This window comes from Thalia democratica, chromosome 7 (genome assembly GCF_965202585.1).
Source record: "Thalia democratica chromosome 7, ktThaDemo2.hap1.1, whole genome shotgun sequence".
In the NCBI taxonomy this organism is placed as follows: domain Eukaryota; kingdom Metazoa; phylum Chordata; class Thaliacea; order Salpida; family Salpidae; genus Thalia; species Thalia democratica.
In genome coordinates, this window is record NC_139171.1 from 4,305,867 (window position 1) to 4,330,574 (window position 24,708).

Consider the following 24,708-nt stretch of genomic DNA (forward strand, 5'->3'; position numbering starts at 1 on the left):
AATAAATTGTACCATTACTACGTCACCATTATTATAAAAGTTTTAAAATCGAAATTTCTGTTCACTATTATAATAAACTGTAACTTATTGAAGATCACATGAAATTTTACATTTCAATGTGTGATACAGCTGTTTAAATTATAGTTTTTATATAATTAGATAAATATTTAGCTCAAATTTAATTTGTCGAGCACTATCGATCAGAACTTGTTATAAAACCTTTAATATATATATATATATATATATATATATATATATACGCATACATATAACATGTGTTCATTTTGATAAGAAGCTATAATTTTAAATTATACATTGTATATCAAATGTATATTCAAACTCTACAAGACCAATTAATAAACTAAATTGTTATGATATAAAACATTTTGTTAACTGACCTCATCGTCTTTGCTTTCATTTAGTGACAAATTAGCGCTATTAGAAGCGGAATTATCCATTTTCTGAGTTATGAAATCAAAATACTTTAAAAAATTAAATGTTTGCTTGTTTCTTTTCTAGTTATAAAAACTAACTTCTTAAAATTAACATAACAAACAATTTTTTATAAATACATTTTAATTATGTAGCTTAATATAGATCAGTTTTACAAAGGTTGCGATAAGAAGATTTTTTTTTAATTAAAGGTTTTTTTTCAATTAATTGAAGCTTAAAAGAACTAACATGACATTTCTTTCACATGCTAATAAAAAAAAATATTTTAAAACAGCTCCCATATAAATCTGCTTAATTGCATGCAAATATTTATAAAAGTATTGAAAAACTAAAATAACATTGATTTCCTCATAAAAACTAATTGGAGGTTTTCAAAATTATCTTACACAAGTGAATTGTATGCATATATGGTTGTACTGAATTGTACAACCACACTAGAAAAAATTATTAAATTTAAACTTAAGTTACAACTAAATGGTATTAAAATGTATTCTATACTACTTAATATACTACTTATAAAAACTAGTCATGACTTTTGGTAGTTATATTTTGTATTAAAAAACACATAAAGAAATATCATAATTTAGAAAATATTTTAAATATGGACAAAACTTTTTCACTAGAATTAAATTCAACAAAAGTATACTAAAGCAATGTATAATTAAATTAGAGTTTCCTATTTGGAATTAAATTGAAATCAAAGTGCATGTAGTATGCAGGTAATGTTTATAAAACTTGGTACAACTGTGTGTTTTTAAACTGCAAAGTAATCTCATAAAAAAAATTTTAACTTGATATTTCACAGGGTTGCCACTCATTTTTTCAAAAATTTTTTCCAGGTTTTTAAAATTTCCCCAAGGTTTTTAAAACTAAATATTTTTGGGTCTATTTTTTATTTAAAGTTAAGTTCAAGGTAAAAAACTGTGTTAAATGTTATAAAAATATGAAAAAGATATTGAATTTTACTTTAAATATGTTTTTTTTAATTAAAAAAAGTTTTATGATGACAATAATTTTTATCTATATGGTAGATTTATTTTGTCAAATCATATTTTTCTGCTTAATGTGTAAAAATTGTTTATAATTCCAGGTTTTTCCAGTTTTTTAGTGATTTTTGTTCAGAATTCCACTTTTTTTTTTAAGTTTCTTAAATTCCAGGTTTTTTTTGCATAAATTGTCAAATTCTAGATTTTCAAGGTTTTACCAGGTTTCTAGGTAAACTGACGAGTTCATTATTTGAAAAAAGTTTTAGTTATAAAATAAACTCATTGTACCAAACCTTTTTTTTTATATTTAATATCTACTAATTTTTATTTATATCTAGCTGATACAAAAAAGAATTTATTTAAAAAATCTGTATAAATTTTACCCGTGCATTTACTAAACATTTAATAAAACAACTCTAACTTTTGAAACTGTTAATTTAAAAAACTTAAACTTTTAACATGTTTAAACTTTTACTGACAACTTTACCTTCACAGTCAACTTCTAATTTATTGTGGAACTCAATTTTAATTTGTTTTAAAATTATTGATTATTAAAAACAAGTACTACTTTTAAAACAAACTCATTGTACCAATCATATTTAAACTTATTTAATATCTACTTGGCCTTTTCTTTATAGCTAACTAATATAGAAAAAAAAAACTTAAGAAAAACAATATAAATTTTACTAGTGCATTTACTAAATAGTTATAAAAACAATTTAACCTTGGAAAATATTAACTCAAAAAATATAAACATAAACTTTTAAGTTGTTTTAAACTTTTACTGATAACATCTTTCTTAGTCAACTTCTTATCAAATATGTAACATAAATCATTTATTTTCATAGCACATATTGTTATGTTTCACAGAAACTTTTTTTTAATACTTTATCGGGGAATATGAACTCTAAAAATTCAAATGTTATTTAAGTGTTTTTAGGCTAGTATATTTAATGTTTAGTCTGATTTACATACTTGCTAAGTTATCTATTTTTTTGAAGGATTTTTTATGAGTTTTAAAGTTTTAATTATAAAAAATTAATTTTTAGCCTAGCTTTTAAAATCTTTGCGTAAGTGAATTAGATTTAAGACTATAGAAAAAATAATAAAAACTAGCTTTGAAAAAGTTAGTTGATCTTCAACTATACTTTCCTACTTTTAGTATTTTATAGTCTTAAGTACCATATTTTTAAACTTTTTTATGCTTAAACAATATAGGTTAATTTAAAAGAATTTACTAAATTACTTAGTAAAGCAAACCAGATTTACAAAAAAAAAGTATTCTGAATACTTACTTAGGTTTGTTGGTTTTAACTTTAAATATCATGCTTTGGTAATTTTGGCTATGGGAAAAACAGTACAGTACAATATGGCTTTTACAAAAAATTTTAGGTTAATTCCCTTGGAGCAGAATTTCATTTGTTTTGAAATTCTTGAATATTAAAAAAACCAAGGACATTGGAATCAACCAGAATTTTCAATTATAACTGATAACTATGATGCTAAATACTTACTAGACAATTTTTCTAAAATTGTTTCGTATTTATGATAAAAAAATTAATGTATATAAGAATTTATTATTAAATTTATAAAAATTAAAAATTTTTGACTTAGTCTTTAAACAGTTCATTTTATTTTATTATATACGTTTTGACCCTTGTTTTTCAATCTTGTAATGATCAACTCAAATATTTTATAAATAGTTGTTAGGACCATGTTTAGGTCATCAGACCTAACATGAGTGAAAATGCTTGTTTTATACAAAATTCTTGTTTTAGAATATCTCTTTTTAAAATTTATTTTTAGCTAAGACCTTCAGCATTTATAAAACTAGTGCTTATATAGTTTAAAAAGTTTGTATAAATAATATGGAAAAATATTATTTTATTTTAGTTGAATTTCAATTGCATTTAAAAGTGTTAGTTTGTTTTTTATAAATTCAGAATTTTTCTCATGATTACATAACTACTACTTGGCTCAACTTAAAACTTATATATGGTAACATAATGGTTTTTAATAGTATTTGTACAAAGATTCATAACCACATTAGAAGTAACTTTACTAAAATTACAGTTTTGGTTTTTAACTAGAAATGTCCTCTGGAAAAATTATTTATACTTTAAATTTGCTGATGACTTTTTGCTTCCCCTTTTCACCAAGAAATTGAAAATATGCAACAAAACTTAAACTATTAGATATTATTCATTATATATTTAGATTATACATATTGAGATTTGGGTTTGATAAGCAATATTATTAAGTATAATAAGTAATTTTTGTTTTATTCAGAGTTCTATTTAAAAAAAACACATTTATACTGTAATTTCTATATAATTTTACTGTATATATATTATATTATTTGAAAAAGCAATTATTTTAAATTCCAATTTAATCTGTATTAGTTTAGATGTTTTAAATTAATTTTTTTTATCTAAGTTTAGTTTTATACCTAAGCTGTTATTTTGTTCAAAAACCTGATACATTAGTTTTTTTCTGAAGCTTACATTTTAGACATAAATATAAATATTTGTTTTGTTGTAATAAACTTAAAAAATGTTTTTAATTTGTTTTCACAGTAACTAATACCAAACACAATCAATAGTCATTTGCTGTAAATACTACATTAATAAGTTGTATTTATTACACTATTTAGCTATCTAATATGGTTGTCACACACTCAGGCTAGTTTTAACTTTTCTTAATATTATTATTTAATTTAGGCTAATTCAAGCTAGCTTTTTAATGTATTTTTACTGACCTTTAGTTAAAGGAGTTGTAAAACTTTTGATAAGAGTTTATGTCATGTATTACTTTTTTATATTTCAAATTTCTCATTTTTTTAATTATAAGGTTATAAGTGTCTAGCTCTATTTGAGTATTACCCATATACTTTTGTTTATATAAAGTAAAAGTAAACTAATTGTAAAAGCTTTTGTACATATAATAGTTTTATATTCCTCCTTTCAGTTATTAAATTAGTGTATAAATTTAAAGTTGATAAAAACATTAATTCTAAAAAATGTTCTTTAACATCTTAAATTTTCTTAATCACTGATAAAGATTTTATGAACCCTAGCCAATTTAAATAAAAATATATTTTCAAGGATAAATTGTCTTTATACATTTATGATAGATTTAGAATAAAACGGCATTAAAAACAACAATACTTTTTTATTACTTGTTCAAACTTATTCAAAGTTGCCATTTTACCTGGATTTTGAGAAATTTTGCAAAAAACCTTGTAAAAACTGGATTTTTGAAAAAAATATCACCTTAAAAACCTGGAATTTTAACAATTTTCCCATGTTCACTAATAAAATTTTGATTTGACTTAAAATATCTATCATATTTATAAAAAATTAGGTCATCATCAAAATTTTTTTTTAGTTAAAAACATATTTTTAGTACCTTTACAGCATCTTTTTAATGTTTTTATATTATTAAACACTGTTTCTTACCTTAAACTTAACTTTAAACTAAAAATAGACCCAAAAGTTTGTACTTTTGAAAACCTAGAAGAAATTTGGAAAATCTGGAAAATTCTGAAAAAGCAAGTGGCAACCCTGCTTATTTTTATGTAAAAGAATTTTAAGGGCATAGGAAGGGGGGTCCACCTTGATTTTTTACAATTTGATCTTATTTTATAGAGTTTTACCTGAGCTATCAGAGATTTTTAACCGCTTAAAAAGATTTAAAGTATTTTTTGAAATATGAGTGATCAAAGTCAATGACCTCCATAGGTTCCTAATGAAAAGCTCAAACTAAAAACACAAAAAAAGACCATTTTACTAAAAATCTCTCCTTCATTTTTAAAGCAATCTTCTTAAATTTTTAACCTAAACAGTATTATTAAATTTTAAAAAGATTGAATGCAAAATTTTTTTTTATCAATTTCATTTTGTAATATTTTTAAAATTCCAACATTCAAAGTATTTTAAACTATTAAAGGAACATTTCCTGAAAGTTTGAGGTCTCTAGCTCTAAAAATGAAGGAGAAGGTAGATTGTAGTGAATTTTTAAATTTTCAAGAAAATTTATCCTGAAATTTTTTTGGTCCATACGTTTGTACCAGGAACTTTTTAAAAAATTACAATATCTCAAAAGATAAATAAGATTTTTCGATTCTATAAAAACTGGCTTGTAGTTTGTTCTTCAGGTTTTCATATAAGATCCAATGTCATTTTTAGTAAAAAAAATGTTGGACCCCCTTTGCCCTTAAGACATTATAAGTAGTTTTACATACGCTCTGTCTGGCTTGAAATTAAAAGAGGCACTATTTATTGAAGCTGGCTATTTTTTTTTTGCTGTAAATAATGTTTTTTTTTTTTTGCAACCCTGAGAATAGATACAAACCTGTATCCAAAATTTAGTTGTGTAACTATTAATTAAGAAAACTTTTGTTTTATATTTATAGAAACATTACTCCTTTTGAAATAATATTATTATAAGTTTTTAAGTATTTTTTAGAATATATCAGAATTAAAGTTTTCTAGTAATTTTAACTTAAATTTTTTAATTTGTATTTATACAAAAATGAAAAAAACCTATCTTAATCATGGGTTGTTAGAATCTTATATAATGTTTAAAGTTATCTAAAGTTTATTTAAATAAGCATGTTTATTTTAAAAACTAGCTCAAGGTTGATTAAACCTATAAGTTAGTGAATAATATATTTCTAAACTTAAACGCTTAAAACTTCCTAAGCTTGTTAGTTTTTATTTATTTTTAATTCTGATAAAATTAAAAAATTGTATGTAATATCTGCTAGTTAGTTATTTGATTTAGTAAATTTTGAGATGATTGTAACAACTTTAGTTTTTAAAAAATAGATTTGTTTTGATACTCTAAAATTTAGGGTCTGTTTGTTCCTATGTAAAACAAAATAGAGTTTAATTAGATAATCAATTAATTTAAAGTGAATTTTATATTAGGGTCTTCAACTAAATTATATATCATTGCATTAAATAATATTTAATTTAGCAATAATTTAATAACCCCATTTTATTGACTTGTTTACCTAAAGTTATAAGTTGTTGTCTTTTTCTTATAAAAATTGTAGTTAATATTTTTTAATTATTCTAAAAAATAGTCAATTTAGTGTCTCAGGAATAGTTAGTTAAACTTAAGCTTGTTTTTAAGGGTTGACTTAAAAATTTTTAAAACAATCATTAATAAAACAGTATAACATCAATATATATAACATATGTAAATTACAGCTTTGAAAATATTCAACTATTATAGTATCCCAAAAAAAAAGTAGGGGGAAACTAATTACAACAAGTATAAATAACTAAAAAAAGGACAAATATATGTTTTGGTTTTTGCACTACAGTATAAAGTTCTGTGAAATATTTATGTAAATGTAATTTTATTAAATTTAATATTTTGTTTATAAGTGGATTTTTTTAGAATAGTTTTTTTTTGACCCATTTTTTAGTTTAGTTAAAAATACCTTTTTATATTTTAGAAAATATTCAAAAGCTAATTCTAAATCTTATTTTCTTACTATTAATTCTACAGGTTCTCTTATGATTTGTAGTTTAAACTACAAAGCATAATTACAAACATACTATTTACTATTTTATATTAGAATTAATCTTCTAAAAGTTTATAATAATTATAAAGATAAAACCAAGTCTAATCAATAGTAATTTTAATGCACTATACACTGTTAAAGTGTCTATAAGCTCTGAATACTTTGGTAAATTTATTATGTACACACTAGTTTAAAAAAAATTGAATTTATATTATTGAAACCTACCTTAAATTATTTTAGTAATATTTCAGAATATTAAAATTACTGATGAAATAGTATACTATTTCAAATAAGATGAAGCTCTATGTAATGTTCTTTATTAACTTTTTATACAGTATTATTTATATGATTTATGATTTTAAGTTGTATTTGAAAGTTTAGAAATATATTTTATAGTTTATAAAAACTACCTACTTATTTACATGTTTATTTATTATCTAAATTTTCATATTAAACTCTTTTTCAGGTTAAAATTGTACTGCTAATATGTTTTTGTGTAAAGAAATATAATAAAAGTTTTGCAACTAAATCATTAAAGCTTCGATTTACATTAAATTTATTTTGTTTTATGTAAAAAGCCTTAATTAAAATAAAATATATTTCAACAAAAAAAAAACATAGCCTGTTTTAAAAAATACACTATCAAAAGTTTAGAAGTTTTAGTCTTATTGTGTTATTATATTATGCTTTTCGAGTTCTTTTTTCAATCTGTAGAGAATTAAACCAAATAGAATTTTAAACTATTTACTTAATTCCCTGCAAAATCTCCTATTATTATAGTAATTTCACTATATGGATAATTTTTTTAAATATTTTAAACATGATCAAAGTTTTATTTTAAATCTGTGAAGCTTATTTAAAATACATAGAAACATAACCTGTGCATACAAAAATCACAGGTGATAACTAAAAATTAGTTAAATTAGTAACTTTTTTTCCAGCATAAATTAGCCACTATCAGGATTAGTATTTTGAGTGTTTTACATCAAATTTCCAAATAAAAAAATTAATAAAGTGCAATATTTAGTACAAACAGACACACCAACAAAAATTTTGTAAAAAAAAAAAACACTTTTTCCACCATAAATTATAAAAGTGTTGCTGTCAGGATCATCATTATATATAATCATCCTTTGATTTTTAACTTGTAAGTTACTACTTATTAAATTAGATAATTTAAGAAAATTACTAGCAAGATACTTTTGTAATTTTAAGCATAAAAAAGTAATCTAACAAAATTTCCAGCATAAACTACAGTAAAAATGTCACTATCAGGATTATTCGGCCCGAGCTCAGGTGGAATCGGTGACGACGCACCTTCAACCGCACTCGGCAGCCCGATCGCCCAATCATCATTGCTGTCAATCGACCCAAAGTACCTGAACAACGAATACATCAGGATTGAGGAGGACCACGGCGCTGAGAAAAGCAGGTTTCAGACGCTGACCCAGACGGTTGGAATGTCGTGCATCGGAGGGGGTGCGCTCGGAGCACTTCAGAGTGTAAGGTAAGTTTTTTTTTATAAAATTTTTTTTGTTTATTAATTATGCGGGTAAATTTATATTTACTCAGCTTTTTAGAGGATGCGGTAACATTATTTTCAAAATTTTCATGGGTATAAACAGGTTTGCCACAAAACTTAGAATCCTGGAAAAACCTGTTAACATGTTAAAAAGTAAAATTTGATTTGACACAAAAAATTTGTCATATAAATAAAATTTTTGTCATCATAATTTTATTTTATAACATATTCAAATAAGCTTTACAGTACTAATTTAGATGTTCATTAATTAAAAATTTTATAGTTGAAAATTTAAGTTAAACAATTGGAATACAGTATATTGTTTAAAAGTCTATTTCTAAATTTAAAAAATATTTAGTAAGTAAGTTACTACAACAGGTATTTAATTTACCACTAGATGTGGTAACCACTGGAGTGATGTGGGTTTTTATAATTAAGTCAAAAATAGCTGTAAATTCAGCCTTTTTTTTTAAATGGCTGTGCTAGTTTGGAACTGTACTTTAAAATTAATTTCAGGGTCTTAAGGCAGTAGCTCTCAAATTAAGGGGGCTGTCCCTTGTTTAAAAAAAAAATTTTTCAAATTATCCCTTTGAAAAAATAAAAAAAAAGCTATGGCCCCTTCAACAATATTACTCAAACTACCAATAAAAACACCTAAAACATTTTTTTTTTGCTGTTCTTCATCAAATCCAGAACATTAGTGTAAGTTTCAAGTTATGACCTCATGGGTCCTCTGTGGCCCCTATGTTGCTTGTGGCCCCCTCAACATCTGCCATGGCTCATAAGGAGGCTACATTGCCCACTTTGGGAAACCCTTATTTGAAATTTTACATAACAAAAGAAAATCTGATAATTTTTAAATGTAACCAGTTTTATACTCAAAGATTTACGTTGTTAAAGAAACACATATATTCCAGATTCTAATTTCTAGGGGTGATTCCAAGCAAATGGCGATGATTTAATTAACTTACAACTCTTAATAAATAACTAGCTTACCAATTTAAACATCAAATTACCATAGTAATAAATAGAATAAATTGACACAGATATTCCGGGTTGCAGCTGCTCAGGGGTGACTCAAAGCAAATGGCGATCACAATCTTTACCAAAAACACGGCACACGTTGCCAAAACATTTGGTGCAGCAGGTTTCTTGTACTGTTTCTGCTCCATCGCCTGCGAGAAATTGAGGCAAGAAGACGACGAGATTAACACTATTGTTGGTGGTACTGTGGCAGGTATGTGTATGTATAGATAATATTATACAAATGTAAAAATATTTAAGTTAAGAGCTAGGGTGTCCACCTTGATTTTTACAAGCTGATTTTGTTTTATTAAGTTTTACCTGAGCTATCAGATATTTTTTACCCTTGAAAAAATTCAAAGTAGTTCTTAAGATATGAGCAATCAGAGTTGGTGACCTCAATGAATTCCTAATGGAAGGTCCAAACTAAAATTGCAAAAAAAAAAGACCATTTCACTAATAATTTATCTCCTTCTTCATTTTCTAAGCAATGTTCTTCAAGTTTTTACTGATAGTCTACTATTAAATTTTAATAAGATTGAATGCAGAAATTTAATTAATATTAAAATATAAAATTTTTATCTAAAAACCACCTATTTTTTATATCTTCAATTTTTATTACTAGATATTTTTAAAATTGCAACATTATAAGCCTTTTAAACTATAATAAGTATATAAACAATGAACTTCACCGCACGATCTACTGGCTAAAACTATAATAAGAACATTTCCTGAAAATTTGAGGTCTCTAGCTCAAAAAATGAAGAAGAAGATATATTTTTAGTGATTTTTAAATTTCCAAAATAATTGATTCTGAAAATTTTGCGGTCCATACGTTTGTATCAGAAACTTTTTTTAATAATTACAATATCTTTAAGTTGAATAAATTTTTTGATTTAAAAAAAAAAATGGTTTGTAGTTTGTCTTTCAAGCTTTCATGTAAGATGCAATGTTATTTTTAGTAAAAGAATGTTAGACCCCCCTATGCACTTAATTATGGTAAGATTATGAGTTAGATAAGTTTTCAATAGTACTGTTCAGGAGTTACAATACATTACAAATTTCTCTCTAACTAATCCCAAGGGTTGATTTATTAAATATATATGATAATATACATTAAAAATAAAAAATAGCTTTTCTTGATTTAAATGTTTCCAAAGAAGTGTAACAGACTGGACTTAAAAATTTTAAATATAATACATATATATATCAGGGTTGCCACAAACTCAGGGAACTCAAGGAATTTTCAAGTTATAGAAAATCTCAGGGAAAGTTAGGGAATTTTGATTCTTTTTTTTAACTCAGGGAAATTTTTTTCTAGATCTTGAATGAGATTTAGTTAATCCAGTTTCTATACTTATTTCAAAATAATTAATTTTATTCATTTTTAAGTGCTTATTTAGATATGTTTTAGCCTTGCGGCTAATTCTTTAATATTCTTAGAATTAACCTTGTAATTTTTTACTTGATAAATTTTTTTTAAGGTGTTGAAAAAAACTCAGAGAAGTTTAAGGTTACTTTGTTTCTGGTCACTCAGGGAAGGTTTTTTGACTCAAAGAGTGGCAACCCTGATATATATGAACTGATTTAAATAAATAAAACTTGCATTTCATGTATTTAAAGTAAGATTCATTTCACCACCAGGAGCGCTCTACTCCATTCCGGGGTTGATGGCCAGCAAGTCGCCCAACACTGAAGAGGTTGTCGGTTTTGTGAGGAAGAACGTCAGGAAGCTCCCTCCGGTGGGCAGGTTCCTGTTCGGTTGCGTCGCCGGAACGTTGATCGGCGGTTCCATGGCTTTGTACAGGAACCAGGCCAACGACTACATCAAGATGATCACCAGCAGATAAATTTGAACGCTGGGGGCGCTGTGGTTTCAAAGTAGGGGGTTTTACCATCTACGGGGCTTCTCAATTGGGGTTTTCAGTTTACCAGAGGATTTTCTGATTCTTTGAACTTCATTTTAGATGTACTTTCAGTCTCTCATAAACTTTAATTTGGTTGTAAATTACTTCTTCTACCAAAGGTGCTACTTGAAAATTTTGTTTTACTATCTATCTGTTTAGCTTCCAAGTCAAAATGGAAGCCTTCAGGCCTAAAAAATTCGTTCACCATCTACCAAAAGACGTTCTAGTTGCGTCTCTCATTAGGCTTCAAATGGAAGCTTCATTTAATTGAATTACAGTTTTATTCTGGAAAGATGTTTTGCCTTCTTTACAACCTACAAGTTGTTTGCCTCTTATTACATTACAACAGTGGCTCCCCTTCAGATATGACGTAACACGTTTTTTGGAATTATATTAATTTTTGGAACTGCAAATTAGAAAATTGATTTATATGGACTATATAGGCAAATAAAAATTGACTCTTTGATGTTTTTTGTGTGAAAATTTTAAGGAGTTTTGATTAAATGTTTTATTGTTAGTACTTGAATTAAAGTGTTATATTTAATTTTTTAAAATTTCAAAAGTTAAGTTTGTTGTTTACAAGTAATTGAAAAAAATGTTGTTTTAAAATGTTGTGTGACGTAGTTTAATTTAATTTTAATTTCTCCTTAAAAATGCTTTGATGACTTTTTAAATTTTCATAGTTTAATTTTGCATGTTTTAATGAAAATATTTTTTAAAGGTTTGGGTTAAATAATTTAAATTCTGGAATACTGCATAAAAAGCTACAAAGGTAAATAAAATATTTTTCGTATTTTTATTTATTGTCACGTAATATACTACATTAATAAAGTTTTTTAGTTATATTTGACAGATACTTAAAACAGCAATTAAAAGATTGTAGCTAATATATTTGTTTATAAACAAAAATGAAAGTGATAAAAAACAAAGTGTAGTTAAATTAGTTAATTTGTACACTTATAAAAAAACAATATTAAATTTAAAATTAAGTCTTAATACTATAAAATAATTTTGTATTCTTTTAGTGCACATTTTAAATAAGCTTATTAAAGTTTTTAATAATAGTTTTAGGTGATTTAAAAGTTATATAACATAAAATATAACTATTAATTTGTCAAAGGTTTACTGTATATTATATAAGAAAGTTTTAAGCACTAATCAACTATATTTTAATTAATCTAAATAAGTAAAAATTTATTTAAAAATTTTTAAGATATAACCTTTAGAATATTTGATTATTATGTAAGTAGTAAATAACAGTAGTTTATTCAATAGAAGGTATTTTACATTTATTTGTAAAAAATTCTAAGAAATTACCTTAATTTATTTCTATTCATATTGTTTTAAAAAAAATGTGTATAAAAAGTTTCAAATAAAAATGTACGTACTTTTGCAAACCATAGTACAGAATCATGTCTAAGTCAGAGTTTCCCAAAATGGGTCACATGGCCCCTTGAGGGTTATATGACCATAGTGTAAAATTTACACTAGATATTCTAGAGTTGATAATGAAGAGCAAAAAAAAGGTCTTAAGTGTTATTAAGGGTACTTTCGAAATTTATACTAGATGTTATGGGAAAGTTTTACAAATTTAGGAGGCTATAAGCTATTAAAAGGGGAGCCACAAGGTCATAATTTGAAACTTACACTAGATATTCTGGAGTATATAATGAATAGCATAAAACGGTCTTAGGTTATATAAGGATACTTTTGAAACTAACACTTGATATTACAGAAAAATTTCAAATGTAAATATTTTGGAAAAACTTTGTAACTTACACTAGATATTCTGGAGTACATAATGAATAGCACAAAAATGTTCTAGTTTAATTTTCTTAAGAAATTTTACTGAAGGTAGCCATTGCTTTTTTAATTTCTTTTAAGGGGGCTTCTGAAAAAAAAGTTTTGGAAAACTGATCTAAATGGAAACAATTCAACTTTTTTTCCAAATATTCAACTCCAATGTTAATGAGCTACCCTGAAATTATGATAAAAAAACTAAGATCATTTAAACTAAAATTATAAGTCTTAAAAAACTAACAATTTGTTTATTCAGATGATGAAAATGATTATACAGATTCGGTTACCCTAAATCTAAAATATAATGCTATCAAATAAATATTTTCGTATATAACAAACTTTTTGTTTCAGATGATACACAGATTCATACAGATGTTAATGGGTCACCCACAAATGATTGAAAAACTTTCTGAAACCAGGTTGATGCGAAGAGCAGCTCAAATAACTGTTGGCGTGTTCCAATCATTTAAAGTTGGTTTTGTTTATTATTAAATATATTGAAGAATATAAACAAATAACAAGTTATATTAGTTTAAGTTTTATACAAAAATCACAAATAGTTATAAGTATTTTCCAATAGTTTAAAGCAATTTTTGTTCAGTATGGCTTTTTTTGTTCTTGTAAAAGTTGATGTGAGATATAATAATCCCTAATATCATTGTCTGTTTACTTTAAATTTAAGTTTTAAACAGCTGGCTTTTTTTAACTAAAGTATTTTAACTAAAATTACGTAATTTACTGTAAGGGCCTTCCAGATATTGAAAGTTTTATTTTCAGTTGGAGTAACACAGATAGTTACAAATAATTATTTAAAGCTTATTTTAGCGATGAATATTGTAGAAATAATATCAAATTAGAATATTAGTCAAGTTTTAGCTTTGAAGTAATATATAATATTATTTTTGCCTTTTGTTTTTAAATTAGCAGTTGGGTATAAGTTTATAGAAACTTGGTTGTTACTTATCAGTAAAAAATAAAGTAGTTGAGAAAAAAAAATCTTTACAAAAACTCATATTAAAAATATATTCGAAAAGTTATGGATCCAAAATATAATTTAAGTAATTTTACTAAGTATCTTCTCAAAATGTTTTAAAATATAGTTGTGAACTGGGTGTTCTATTTAAAGGCTCTTTCAACTTTGTTAAGAACATTTTTGTTTTGTATACATCTTGTAAATAAATAGAAATAAAGGTTTTAAATTTCAGTAGATTTCTTAAAAGGGATAAAAAAGAACTTAAGTAAAACTATGATTTTATATAGAACTTCTTGTTAACTGATGACTTATTTCTACTTTTTTAGATCGAATTTCTTTTTATTTAGAGATTTGTCTTTTGATTTACTAGTTTATAGTTTATTCTAAAGCTCAATAGTTGATACATTTTACTTTCCTAGCTTTTTAATTGAAGAATATGTAATATTGTGAATAAACAATGGCTTTTAGCTAGTTTGCTAAGATGTACTTACAAAACTGGCTCAAAGGTTTTCTTACATAATTATTTCTTATCTAAAACTTTATGTTACATAAATTGTTTTACATATATATCCTGATACTAATATATCTTTCCAACAACTAATGGTATCATACTAAAGTTAAAATAATTAAAATTAAGAAATAACATGGCATGCAACTCAGTTCTTGAGAACAAAGTGTATGACCTATTAATGTTATTTAATTTCAAAACCATTTTTTAAACTAAAATTACTTAGTAAAAAAATTCACTCTGTTTACTATATTTTTAGAGATACAAACTATTATGTTTATGATGTTAACAAATATGATATCTTTACTGTTGTAGTACAGGCTGCCAAAATATTCTATCATGTTTTTTTATTCAATAAGTTTGTTGATTTAAACAACAAATAATTAAAATGTTATATAAAAAATACGTTTAAAAAATGTGTTTTAGCATTGTAAATAGTTTTTTATAACTCCATAACCCAATAAAATAACTTTTTGTCAAACTTAAATGGTAAATGTTTAAAATGATCCGCCCATTTCATGACATGAGAATAAATTAATTGTATAATTACTAGCTTAATATTTTGTTGTATAACAAACATTATTACAAAAGCAAATTACAGAAATAAAAAATATTTTTACTTCGTATAAACTGTATCGTTAATTTGTTATGTTTAAACCGTTGGTTAGCATTTTTAAAACATAGTTATTTTGACGAGTATTTCACCAATTTGTTTGTTTAACTAATCAATTAATTCAATTTTTATACATGCTATTATTAATCAAATATTTTTTTAACAAATTTATTGTTTAATTACTAGCTTAATATTTTTATGTACATACCAACACTATTACAAAAGCAAATTACAAAAATATTTTTTTTACTTAGTATAAACAGTATTACAAGTTTATTGTGTTTTAATCATTAGTTATTATATTAAACATAGTTATTTTGAAAAGTTTAGTGCATTAATGTTTTTATCATTCACCTCAGTTTATTAATTAAACTCATTGTTAATTAATACAGATATTTATGTTATTTTTTATAAAATATTTTAGGCGGGAACTATGGAAAAACAACAACAAATAACCGGCTCGAGATTCGTGAAAAATTTGAAGCAAGAAATTGAAAATGAAATTAAAAAGGAACAAATGAGAAAAAAATAAAATTTGTTTATTTTTATTGTTTTTCCGTGTATGAATTAAAAGATAATGATTTAAATAAAAACTTTTATTACATAATAAACACTTAACAATCACATCTGAACTTAAAGTTAAAGATTAGAGCCAGAAATTTGATTATGATTGCACAAAGTCATATTTTTGACCAAGTTTTATATAAAATTGTTTTTATATAAGTATAATTTAATGTACTGCTCGTATATAAGGACATTTTTTGAATTATAGCTTTCTGTTTTCTTTAGGTTATTATTATTTTTTTCATTGCCATTTTTTTAGTTGTCAAAAGTTTGTGCTTTAAAAAAACTTTTTACTGATTTTACCATAAAGTGAATAGTTTAGTTTGATTGTGATTAATGATAAATAACTTTATATTTTTCACCAACATCATAATCTTTTTGATACTCTTAATTGAGAAAAGTGTTTAGTTTCATCTTATACTTTTGTTTAAATACTTTTAAGAACTATAAATTTGATTAAGATTATTGAAGAAAGTATTATAAGTTTTGATGGTTTTAATATTTTATTTTTGATGGTGTAAAAGTTTTATTTTATACTTAAACTTTACTAGTGTCTAATGTATTTATAATAGGACAAAATTTAGACAATTTTTTAAAACATTTAGTTCAAGTTATTTTGATTTGGTCAAGTGTTGAATCTAATATGTTTTTTAATTAATTTAAAAAGCTACAAGTTGACATGAAAAAATAAAATATTAATTTCAATTTTGTGCAAAATAATGACTGCTTTTAAATGAAATAAATTAGCCAATCACCTGATTACTAAAATATATTTGAAGTTCAGGTAGAAAATTATACATGAAAAACCAAATGTTTGTTACGCATCTGGACAATCCTAGAAGAAGTACGCTTGGCTAGAAAATGTTTAAAAGTTTTATTTTGCCAACTGTTTTAGGGGCATAAATGTATTCAGATTTTAGCAGTTATAAAATCTGGGGATAAGCAGATTATTTGTCTGAGTTTTAGACTTTCATAAAAGATCATTAGTAAAGGGTTGCCACAAAACCTGGGGTTTAAGAAGATTTAAAAAACACCTAGCTTTATGAACAAAACCACTAAAAACCTTGGGTTTTAAACAATTTTTACATGTTAAGTAGTAAAAATTTAATTTGACACGAAAAATCTATTAAATAGATTAAATCAAAATTCAAAAAACCATATAAAGTAGTCTTCTAAATGGTGATTGAAATCCAAAACAGCGACACCGCGTGATGAAAAACACTTTTTTTTTAACAATCTCAGTACAGAAATGACTTTAATTGCGCCACCTAGCGGACATAGTTAATCTGTTTATACTAAATATAATTCATCTTAAGTTAGCTTATTTAACTACAACTTTCATAAATTTCTTATAAACGGCTTATGACGTATTTTACTTTATGTACCATAAAATTTGTTCGTTTAAAATACTTTGTTTTGATAAATTTGCTGTGTTTTATGGAATTACCTCTAAACGTTTTTTGAAATTTTAGTTGGAATCCTGTAGACATTTTTACTTTTAGTTAAAAAGTAGACCAAAAACGTGTACTAACAAAAATTTGGAAGAAATTTTTAAAAACCAATGGTTACCTTGTTGTTAATTCCAAGGGTTTTTATTTAAAATTTGAATACTTTAATTTCAGGTACTGCCGTAACAACAGGAAAAAAGAAGTAGTTTTTATCAAAAATAACTTGGTGTTTATAACACAAAATAAATAATCATGAGATTTTAAAACAACTTTTTTTTTACAAAAAGATGAATTTAGTATTATTAATCTGCAATAATCTATAGTTTTTATTTTTGATAAACACATATTATATATATACTTACTTTAGCTTCTATTCTTTACTTACGGTGTTTATTTTTTTAAAGAACTTCTAAAGTAAGTTAACACACAGAAACATGTTTTAGTACAATAAAGAAAGAATACAGTTTACCTTGTTAATATTTAAAATGAATTCATTGATTAAGACCTTAAAAATATTGCTCAGTAAATAAAGAATAATATAATACATAATTGCTATTTGTTAACTTGTATTTGAATTACAAGCAACTTAAACCTTTAGGATTCCAATTATTGATATATTCAGAATAATTATTCGGAATAATAAATATGCATAATAATAGATTGGATTAATACTCGGAATAATAAAAATAAATTAATTAAAAATATTTTTTAAACAAGTTTCATAAACTCCAAAAAAACATTTATGCGTTATAGCTAGAAAAATCTAAGAACATCACTAGATAAATAAATGTTTAAAGTTCAAAAATGCTAGTAAAAATTTTCAAAGTGCTACTGATCTAACAGAAACATGGCATTAAAAAAAAACATGTAAAAAAAATTAATGTAGATAAAATAAATCTAAACGAAATTCCGTATGCTAAGCTAAAAAGTATTCTAAATTCTTGACAAATTCGTCTTTAGAAGTTAGTGATTTAAATGGCACATATTAACCACAACATGATTAATATACACAGCATCATTTTTATCATTAAAAAAATTGATCAATGAAAATTCTTATGTCCTTTATCAAGCGTAGCATAAACTTCTTCACTAGAACCATTGTTTTTGTTTTTCACAACAACTGCATACAAGTCTTCTGCAGCAATTTTGTCATCTTTATAAATTTTGTCTTCAGTTGTAATTTTGTCACCGCAAACAGTTTTGTCATCAGCAGTTTCTTCGCAGTTTTCAGTTTCACATTTCGCTCGAGTCCCTGAAGGTTTTTGATCTGAACTATTTGTTTTAATGACAACTGCATAAACGTCATCTTGTGACGTTTCTTGGCTGCCAGGTTTATCTTCTTGGCAACCAACTCGATTTGCCTGGCAACTAGGATCACCCGAACCGTGGGCGTTTTGGGGCTTAGGTTTTGGGGGAATTTCAGCGTATGTATTTTCATCTTCTTCCGTTTCGTTGGTGTCTGCTGTAAAGTGTTTATAGTTAATTCATCAGTTTTTTATGAAACAACAGATTGCATGTTTAATTAAAAATAAGCAAAGTGACTAAAATAAACCTTTGAAATGTTAAAATAATTTGAAGAGCAAAGTTTTTAATTAAAAAAAAATAGTTTTTCTCTCAAGGCTAATCAACTTTATTGTAAAAATTCATTGTAAGTTGATATATACTTATATAAATATGATAGAAAACTTTTAATTAAATTATCAGCATAGTCCTGTTTTCTTGTGTTTAATTATTTCTAGTTAAACTTTTTTTCACCTAGCTTACAAAAAAAACATTAATATTTCAATATAACTAGAAAAATATGTTACAAATATCAAATACATCAAAACCTATTTCTCCACAAGCCTGGTATGTTTCATTCACCTTTTCTTCTTTGTCGTAATCATCTGTTACGTAATAATAATATCATGCTAATTACTGAAACGAAATTTAGTGAAAAACAAACCTACCTCTTTTAGACATTTCGTAAAGTGGGTTTTCTCTTTCGTCCGAGACCAAAGGTTCTGAAATAGTATTCGTTTTTAATATTTTAAATAACAAGAGGATTATTTAGTATTTTTGAGAATTTTCTAGCTCCAACAAATGTTAAACATATAGTTTGTTTCATTTTGATTTTAGCTAAAGAAACAGTTTAAATAAATAGTTGCAAGTAATTTCTGAAATCTTTAAAGAATGTAATAACTCAAAAATGTCCTACACAATACAAACTAAAAAAGCGTTATTTAAAGCAAAAAAAAAAGATAATTATTTTTATTTGACTTTGTAGTTGTATATTAGATATTAAATACCCTTATCTTTTTTGGTGGTTCTTCTTTTTATGTATATGCTTAGGAATACAACCAAAACTAGACAGAATAAACAAGTCAATATTAATAATATTATAAACAATAAATTTCTTCTCATTGTTTGAAACTTGAAAACTACTGTTTCGTCTGGAAATAAGGAAGAATAGACTTCTAGTTGAAAGTTTTTTGAAAATTTTAAAAGTCTTTCATGTTCCTAAAACAAAACACAATAAACATTTTAGTACAAAAGTAGAGTTTTTAAACATTCTTTCAAGTTAAATTTTCATATATAATGTAATTTCCGCATTAAAGCTAGCTGCTTGTACAGGAAAAAACTAGTTAATTTCAAATGAGAGACAAATGTATGTTATGCGTTGTTCTTAACAAAAAGCTTTAAAAAAAGTTATTTATCTAGTTTAACTTTTTGTTTTCTTAACTTATACTTTCAAATACTTACCAAATGCTAAAATATAAATTAGTTTTATTGTACTATATTTTAATAGTTTATTTTCTATCAATTCAAGAGCTTTGTATCCGCATAGTTGAGTTTACGGTGCTAAAGTATAACAATTTTTTTATGTTACAAAACTTTTATCAGTTAAACAAACCTCAATACTAATAGCTTCAACTGTATTTGAATTTTCATTCTTTTGGAACATAATAATCGCTTCAACTAATACCTTCATTCGTTCTTTAACTATAAAAGTATTAAAAGTTGTTTACTCAAACTTTTTATTACAAATTTTAATTTAAAAGTAGTCAAGCATTTGTAGTTTCATAAGCTAACTAGGTTTATCACAAAATAAAATAAATTGTACTCTTACCTACGTAAAGATTAGCACTCAAATTTCCTCCATTTGAGTTGAATGTGAATTTACAATTAGTATCACAACTTGAAATCTGATTTTCTACTACTTCAGGTGGATCTGTTAACACTTTTTTTGGAAATTCTATGGCTTGAAAAATACTGAATCATAAGAGTCTTAACTGCTTACAGTCTCCTTGGTTTACGTTGTTTGTAAATGTATGTAAATTTTAAAAGAACTGTTTATAACTGTACTTTAAAAAGGATATTTATGTTTATATAGTTCGATTAATTATATTTTTAATAATACAATAAGTATTTTTGTAACTTACAGTATAAATAGGATTCCAAACATTTTTTTACAGTTTTTATACAGTTAAAAACAAACTAACAATTAACAGAAATTGTTCTGAACTCTGACCACTTGATGGCATTAGGGAGAAGAAACTTGTTCAAACTGCTGCAACGAATTCTGTTACGGTGGTTTTCTTTTGTTACGTTTATTTGAAAGTGTTCCGTCTACAAAAGTAATATTTATTTTATTTGGATAAAACTGAAGTCCTCAATTTTGAAAAGTTTACAGAATCAACCAAATTAGATATATGTAAGTAAACTCTGCTATACATGTTCAGAGATAATCTTAAACAATAAAAAAGAATTAAAAAATGATTTAAAAATTTCAAAGTAATTATAGATCTTTTGTTTAAGTACATAATATGAGTTAAAAAATAATCTAGCTAAATATTAATAAAATGTTAAATTAATATGATAAAAAGCTGAATATTTTTTAATTCCAAACATAATTATCATACTTATATTATATTTTAAGAGTTTTTAGTATTTAAGCGTTTTTAACCGTTTCAAAATAAATTGCTTCTCTGAGTATTGTGCCATTTTTTTAAATTTAGTATTTTAAAGTAAATTTATAAAATAACTTTAATCGGAAATGTTTAGATAAAAATTAATACAAGCAAATAAATAAATCGAATGTTTTTTTATTCAATTCTTAAGAAAACTGAATTTTAATTTGTTTAAGATTTTTAAATTCGTATAAGTTATTTTGGAGTAAAATAAAAGACAAACTTTATAAAATCTTATACCAACCGAATTTACAACTTTTTTCTCAATCAATTCGTTTTCACTGTAAATTTCATAAATTTTCGAGAACACTGGCGGATGTGAAGGACTATTTTCACAATTTAACAGTAAACTTTCATTCACATTCGCATAAATTATTTGATTTTCTGTATCATTTCTATCAATGACACCAACTCTAAAGTTGACTGGATCTTAAATAATATTATGAAGGTTTAGTTTCACAATTGTATCTTAAAAAAACATAAAGTTTTCAAACAATTTATTAAAGTTTTATCTTTATTGTTCCATCCTCAAGACAGAGTTTCATTTTTTTGATTCTAATGTTTAACTTTTAGTGTATAGATTTAATATTACAACAATACCGTTAGATACTTTAAATATTTAAAAAAATTTAAAAAATATTTTTTAAACACAGAAGAAAATAAAGCTTATTGGCTTCTTTACAAAGGTAATAAAAGATTTTATTTTATAATTATAATTAGGACTTTATATTCACCTCTGAGGCAGTCAACTTTATTATTGTCTTTCCATATTCCTTTTCTTGTACAAATAGTTGATACATTTGCATTTTCAGGTTCTAATTTGAAACCTAATTCAATATTAGCATAAGGTATTAGAAAAATATAATAGGTAGTTAATTTTTTCAAAGCTAGTTTTTACTAGTTAGTACGAAAAGTTAGAAAAATTTAACCAGTTTAATAAATAAGTTAAAACCTAGCTTTAATATTAGTAGATAAAACGAAAAAAAAAGTCTTAATGCTTTAAACCAAATTTAATATTAGTATAACACATTCAATTAGTTTTATTAATAACAAATAATTTGAAACCTTTCTCACAGTAGAATCTTCCTACAGAATTATAAGTGGCTGATTGTGAATTTGTATGCAAGAACTTGTTGGTGTTTGTACAATCTGTAAATAAAAGAACCGACTTGTAAGAAAATATACATTTTATATACTTAGCGTTAGTTTTTGTGTTTCTAATATTTAATAAAAAACATAAAGAAAATATTTTTAAAACGTATTTAATGTATGTTAAACTTTGAAGTAACTTTTTGTTTTGATGGCTCCGAGTCTGTGTGCTATTTCAAATAAATTCTTATTTGTTTTTATTGTAATTTTAGTATTTTAAAAATGTGTCAATTTGTCACTTAAAACTTTTTTTGTACTAATTTTATAAAAAAATAATTTCTTTTTTATCAATTAAACTTGAATAAAAAGAGAAGTATTTTTACATAGCAAAATTATAAAAGTTTCAAGTATACTACTAAAACAAATAATCAGTGTTGATTGCAAAACACTCTGATACTAGAATTTTACTTGCAATAAAAGAACTTTTTAAATAGTAAAATATATAACTACACAAGGTTAGTAAATATTGAGCTTATCAATATTAAGCTAAAACTGTGAGGCTATTATTACAATCTTTTTTTTTGGTTTAGTTAAAAGATCTGTTTTTTAAACTATACTTTGTTTAAAGTTTTTGTAGTTAATGAATTTTAAAACTTAATTTTTTTTTTAATATGCTTAAGCAAATATATTTTAAAATATACACCGTTTATAAAAATTAACAGAACACGTATTTGCTATTACTCTAGTTTTACATTATAAACAGATTTTAAATAAAAGTAAAAAACTTACTTTGAAAATGGACATCGTTGAATATTTTGTACTGAAAGTATTTGATGATATTTTGTTTGTATCTTACCGTAACTTTCAACCCAGTTACTTTTATGAAATTGGTGTTTATTTTGACTAACTTTGTTAAAGTTTCATCGCCTTTTATCTCAATTTTAAAACTAAACTGTTCATTTTCTTCCACAATGTAATTACAGTTTTCTTTTCTGTAAAAAAAAGTTTACTCAAGCTTAAGTTTTCATTATTAAAAAAATTCAACTAAACTTAATTATATTTAATAGTTTTTAGTTAATTTTAAATTTTATGTTAATAGTTTTATGTTGATTTTTAAAAATATGTTAAAAATAAAAAGAACACATTAAGTGAATATTGGTAAGTATTTTACGATAAACTGTAAGTTATACAACAAAACTCTTAAATAATTAAAAATTGTTTTACTCCAAGTCAGTTTTTATTTACTCTTTTGGTTAAAAGAATTAAGTTTGTTTTCAATGGTAACAAGTATAAATTATTAATGAAAATTAAAATACTTGTTAACAGTATTTTGTCTTTGTATAAAAACAATACAGTCGTGAATTTAAACAAGAAATTACAAAACTAATCAGTAAATAATGATAAAATTAACATGATATAAGCATTAAAAATTTCATTAGAAAATCCGTAAAACTATTATAAACTAGTATCTGTCTTTGAACGTTTAAAACTACTAAAAGCTATAAGTTGTTTTTACTAAAAAAATTGTACCTTTTTAAATATGTCCCACTATGTTAATAGCATCTTAACAAGATAAAATTTTTCGAATCTGAATCTACAGCTATATCAGTACATAGATATCTCAACTATTTTCAAAATGATTGAAACTTATCAATAGTAAATCAGTAAGCTAGTTGATATCTCACTTCTTTTCACAACGGTTGTCACACACTTACCTCTTTTTACATTGGTTGTCATCACAACAGCTCGGGTTGAAGCTTGTGACGTATTCGATTCCCCCTTCAACTATTACCGCATACTCGAACTTTATGACGTCATTGTTACGTCCTATTGTTGCCTTGTACATCGTCCCATTGTACCCATTAGACCACGTGTTCCCACCGTCCCTCTGTATTGATTCAACTATGAAAGGGTGATCTGGATCTAAAAAAATAATCTTTATTTGTATATGCATTTTTTTTTAAACTTAATGGAAAGTTAAGGTTAGTATTGTTTATTGAACGACTAAAAAGAAACAAATATTTGGTCCTAGGACCTGGTGCACGAAAAATTTTTCGATTATCGGGTCGCACACCACTTGGATACCTTTTAACGTCTTGTCCAGGACATTAAGATGTTTCATTCTGGTTGACCATGGTTAATTTGTAAAAATAAAATCAAAATAATATTTGTAATAGGAAAAATTAAGTTTAATAAAACGACATTTACAAACTTAACTAGTTTTGTTTAATATGTTGAACTTTAAGTTTTGTCTTAAGTAGCAAACAAAACAAAGACTTATTATATTTATTTTGTCTTTTCGGTAAAGACCGTTACTAACTTTTGAGCTTGAAGTT

At 24.6% G+C, this 24,708-nt stretch overlaps 3 protein-coding genes and 1 long non-coding RNA gene across 4 annotated transcripts; 2 read left to right on the plus strand and 2 right to left on the minus strand.

Moving 5' to 3' along the window:
• The first annotated feature begins 8,224 nt into the window (after positions 1–8,224).
• On the plus strand, positions 8,225–12,141 carry LOC145840458 (mitochondrial import inner membrane translocase subunit Tim23-like). Its single transcript, XM_082947722.1, has 3 exons — positions 8,225–8,482; positions 9,544–9,734; positions 11,165–12,141. The coding sequence occupies exons 1-3, from the start codon at positions 8,238–8,240 to the stop codon at positions 11,368–11,370; spliced, it is 642 nt and encodes a 213-aa protein (XP_082803848.1). The 5' UTR covers positions 8,225–8,237; the 3' UTR covers positions 11,371–12,141.
• Positions 12,142–12,145: 4 nt separating this feature from the next.
• LOC145840459 (uncharacterized) lies at positions 12,146–16,347 on the plus strand. The gene is made up of 3 exons (XM_082947723.1): positions 12,146–12,199; positions 13,579–13,698; positions 15,746–16,347. The coding sequence occupies exons 2-3, from the start codon at positions 13,579–13,581 to the stop codon at positions 15,851–15,853; spliced, it is 228 nt and encodes a 75-aa protein (XP_082803849.1). The 5' UTR covers positions 12,146–12,199; the 3' UTR covers positions 15,854–16,347.
• Positions 16,348–18,144: 1,797 nt separating this feature from the next.
• On the minus strand, positions 18,145–21,666 carry LOC145840911 (uncharacterized). The gene is made up of 8 exons (XM_082948263.1): positions 21,528–21,666; positions 20,816–20,942; positions 20,443–20,544; positions 20,227–20,315; positions 19,622–19,832; positions 19,283–19,336; positions 19,163–19,219; positions 18,145–18,795 (listed from the first exon to the last, which is right to left on the minus strand). Exons 4-8 carry the CDS (start codon positions 20,302–20,304, stop codon positions 18,374–18,376), a joined length of 822 nt encoding a protein of 273 aa, XP_082804389.1. The 5' UTR covers positions 20,305–20,315; positions 20,443–20,544; positions 20,816–20,942; positions 21,528–21,666; the 3' UTR covers positions 18,145–18,373.
• Positions 21,667–22,018: 352 nt separating this feature from the next.
• On the minus strand, positions 22,019–23,265 carry LOC145841055 (uncharacterized). The gene is made up of 3 exons (XR_014370142.1): positions 23,162–23,265; positions 22,349–22,432; positions 22,019–22,110 (listed from the first exon to the last, which is right to left on the minus strand). It is a non-coding gene; the product is annotated as an uncharacterized LOC145841055 (long non-coding RNA).
• Between the last annotated feature and the right edge of the window lie 1,443 nt (positions 23,266–24,708).

Excerpts from the sequence above, each read along its gene's own strand:
- LOC145840458 (XM_082947722.1), top strand. The coding sequence starts at position 8,238 with ATGTCACTATCAGGATTATTCGGCCCGAGCTCAGGTGGAATCGGTGAC. Across the intron at positions 8,483-9,543 it reads GGAGCACTTCAGAGTGTAAG|ATATTCCGGGTTGCAGCTGC; the intron begins GTAAGTTTTTTT and ends AAATTGACACAG. Across the intron at positions 9,735-11,164 it reads TGTTGGTGGTACTGTGGCAG|GAGCGCTCTACTCCATTCCG; the intron begins GTATGTGTATGT and ends TTTCACCACCAG.
- LOC145840459 (XM_082947723.1), top strand. The coding sequence starts at position 13,579 with ATGATACACAGATTCATACAGATGTTAATGGGTCACCCACAAATGATT. Across the intron at positions 13,699-15,745 it reads GCGTGTTCCAATCATTTAAA|GCGGGAACTATGGAAAAACA; the intron begins GTTGGTTTTGTT and ends AAAATATTTTAG.
- LOC145840911 (XM_082948263.1), bottom strand. The coding sequence starts at position 20,304 with ATGAAGGTATTAGTTGAAGCGATTATTATGTTCCAAAAGAATGAAAAT. Across the intron at positions 19,337-19,621 it reads AACCACCAAAAAAGATAAGG|AACCTTTGGTCTCGGACGAA; the intron begins GTATTTAATATC and ends ATACTATTTCAG. Across the intron at positions 19,220-19,282 it reads TTACGAAATGTCTAAAAGAG|ATGATTACGACAAAGAAGAA; the intron begins GTAGGTTTGTTT and ends ATTACGTAACAG.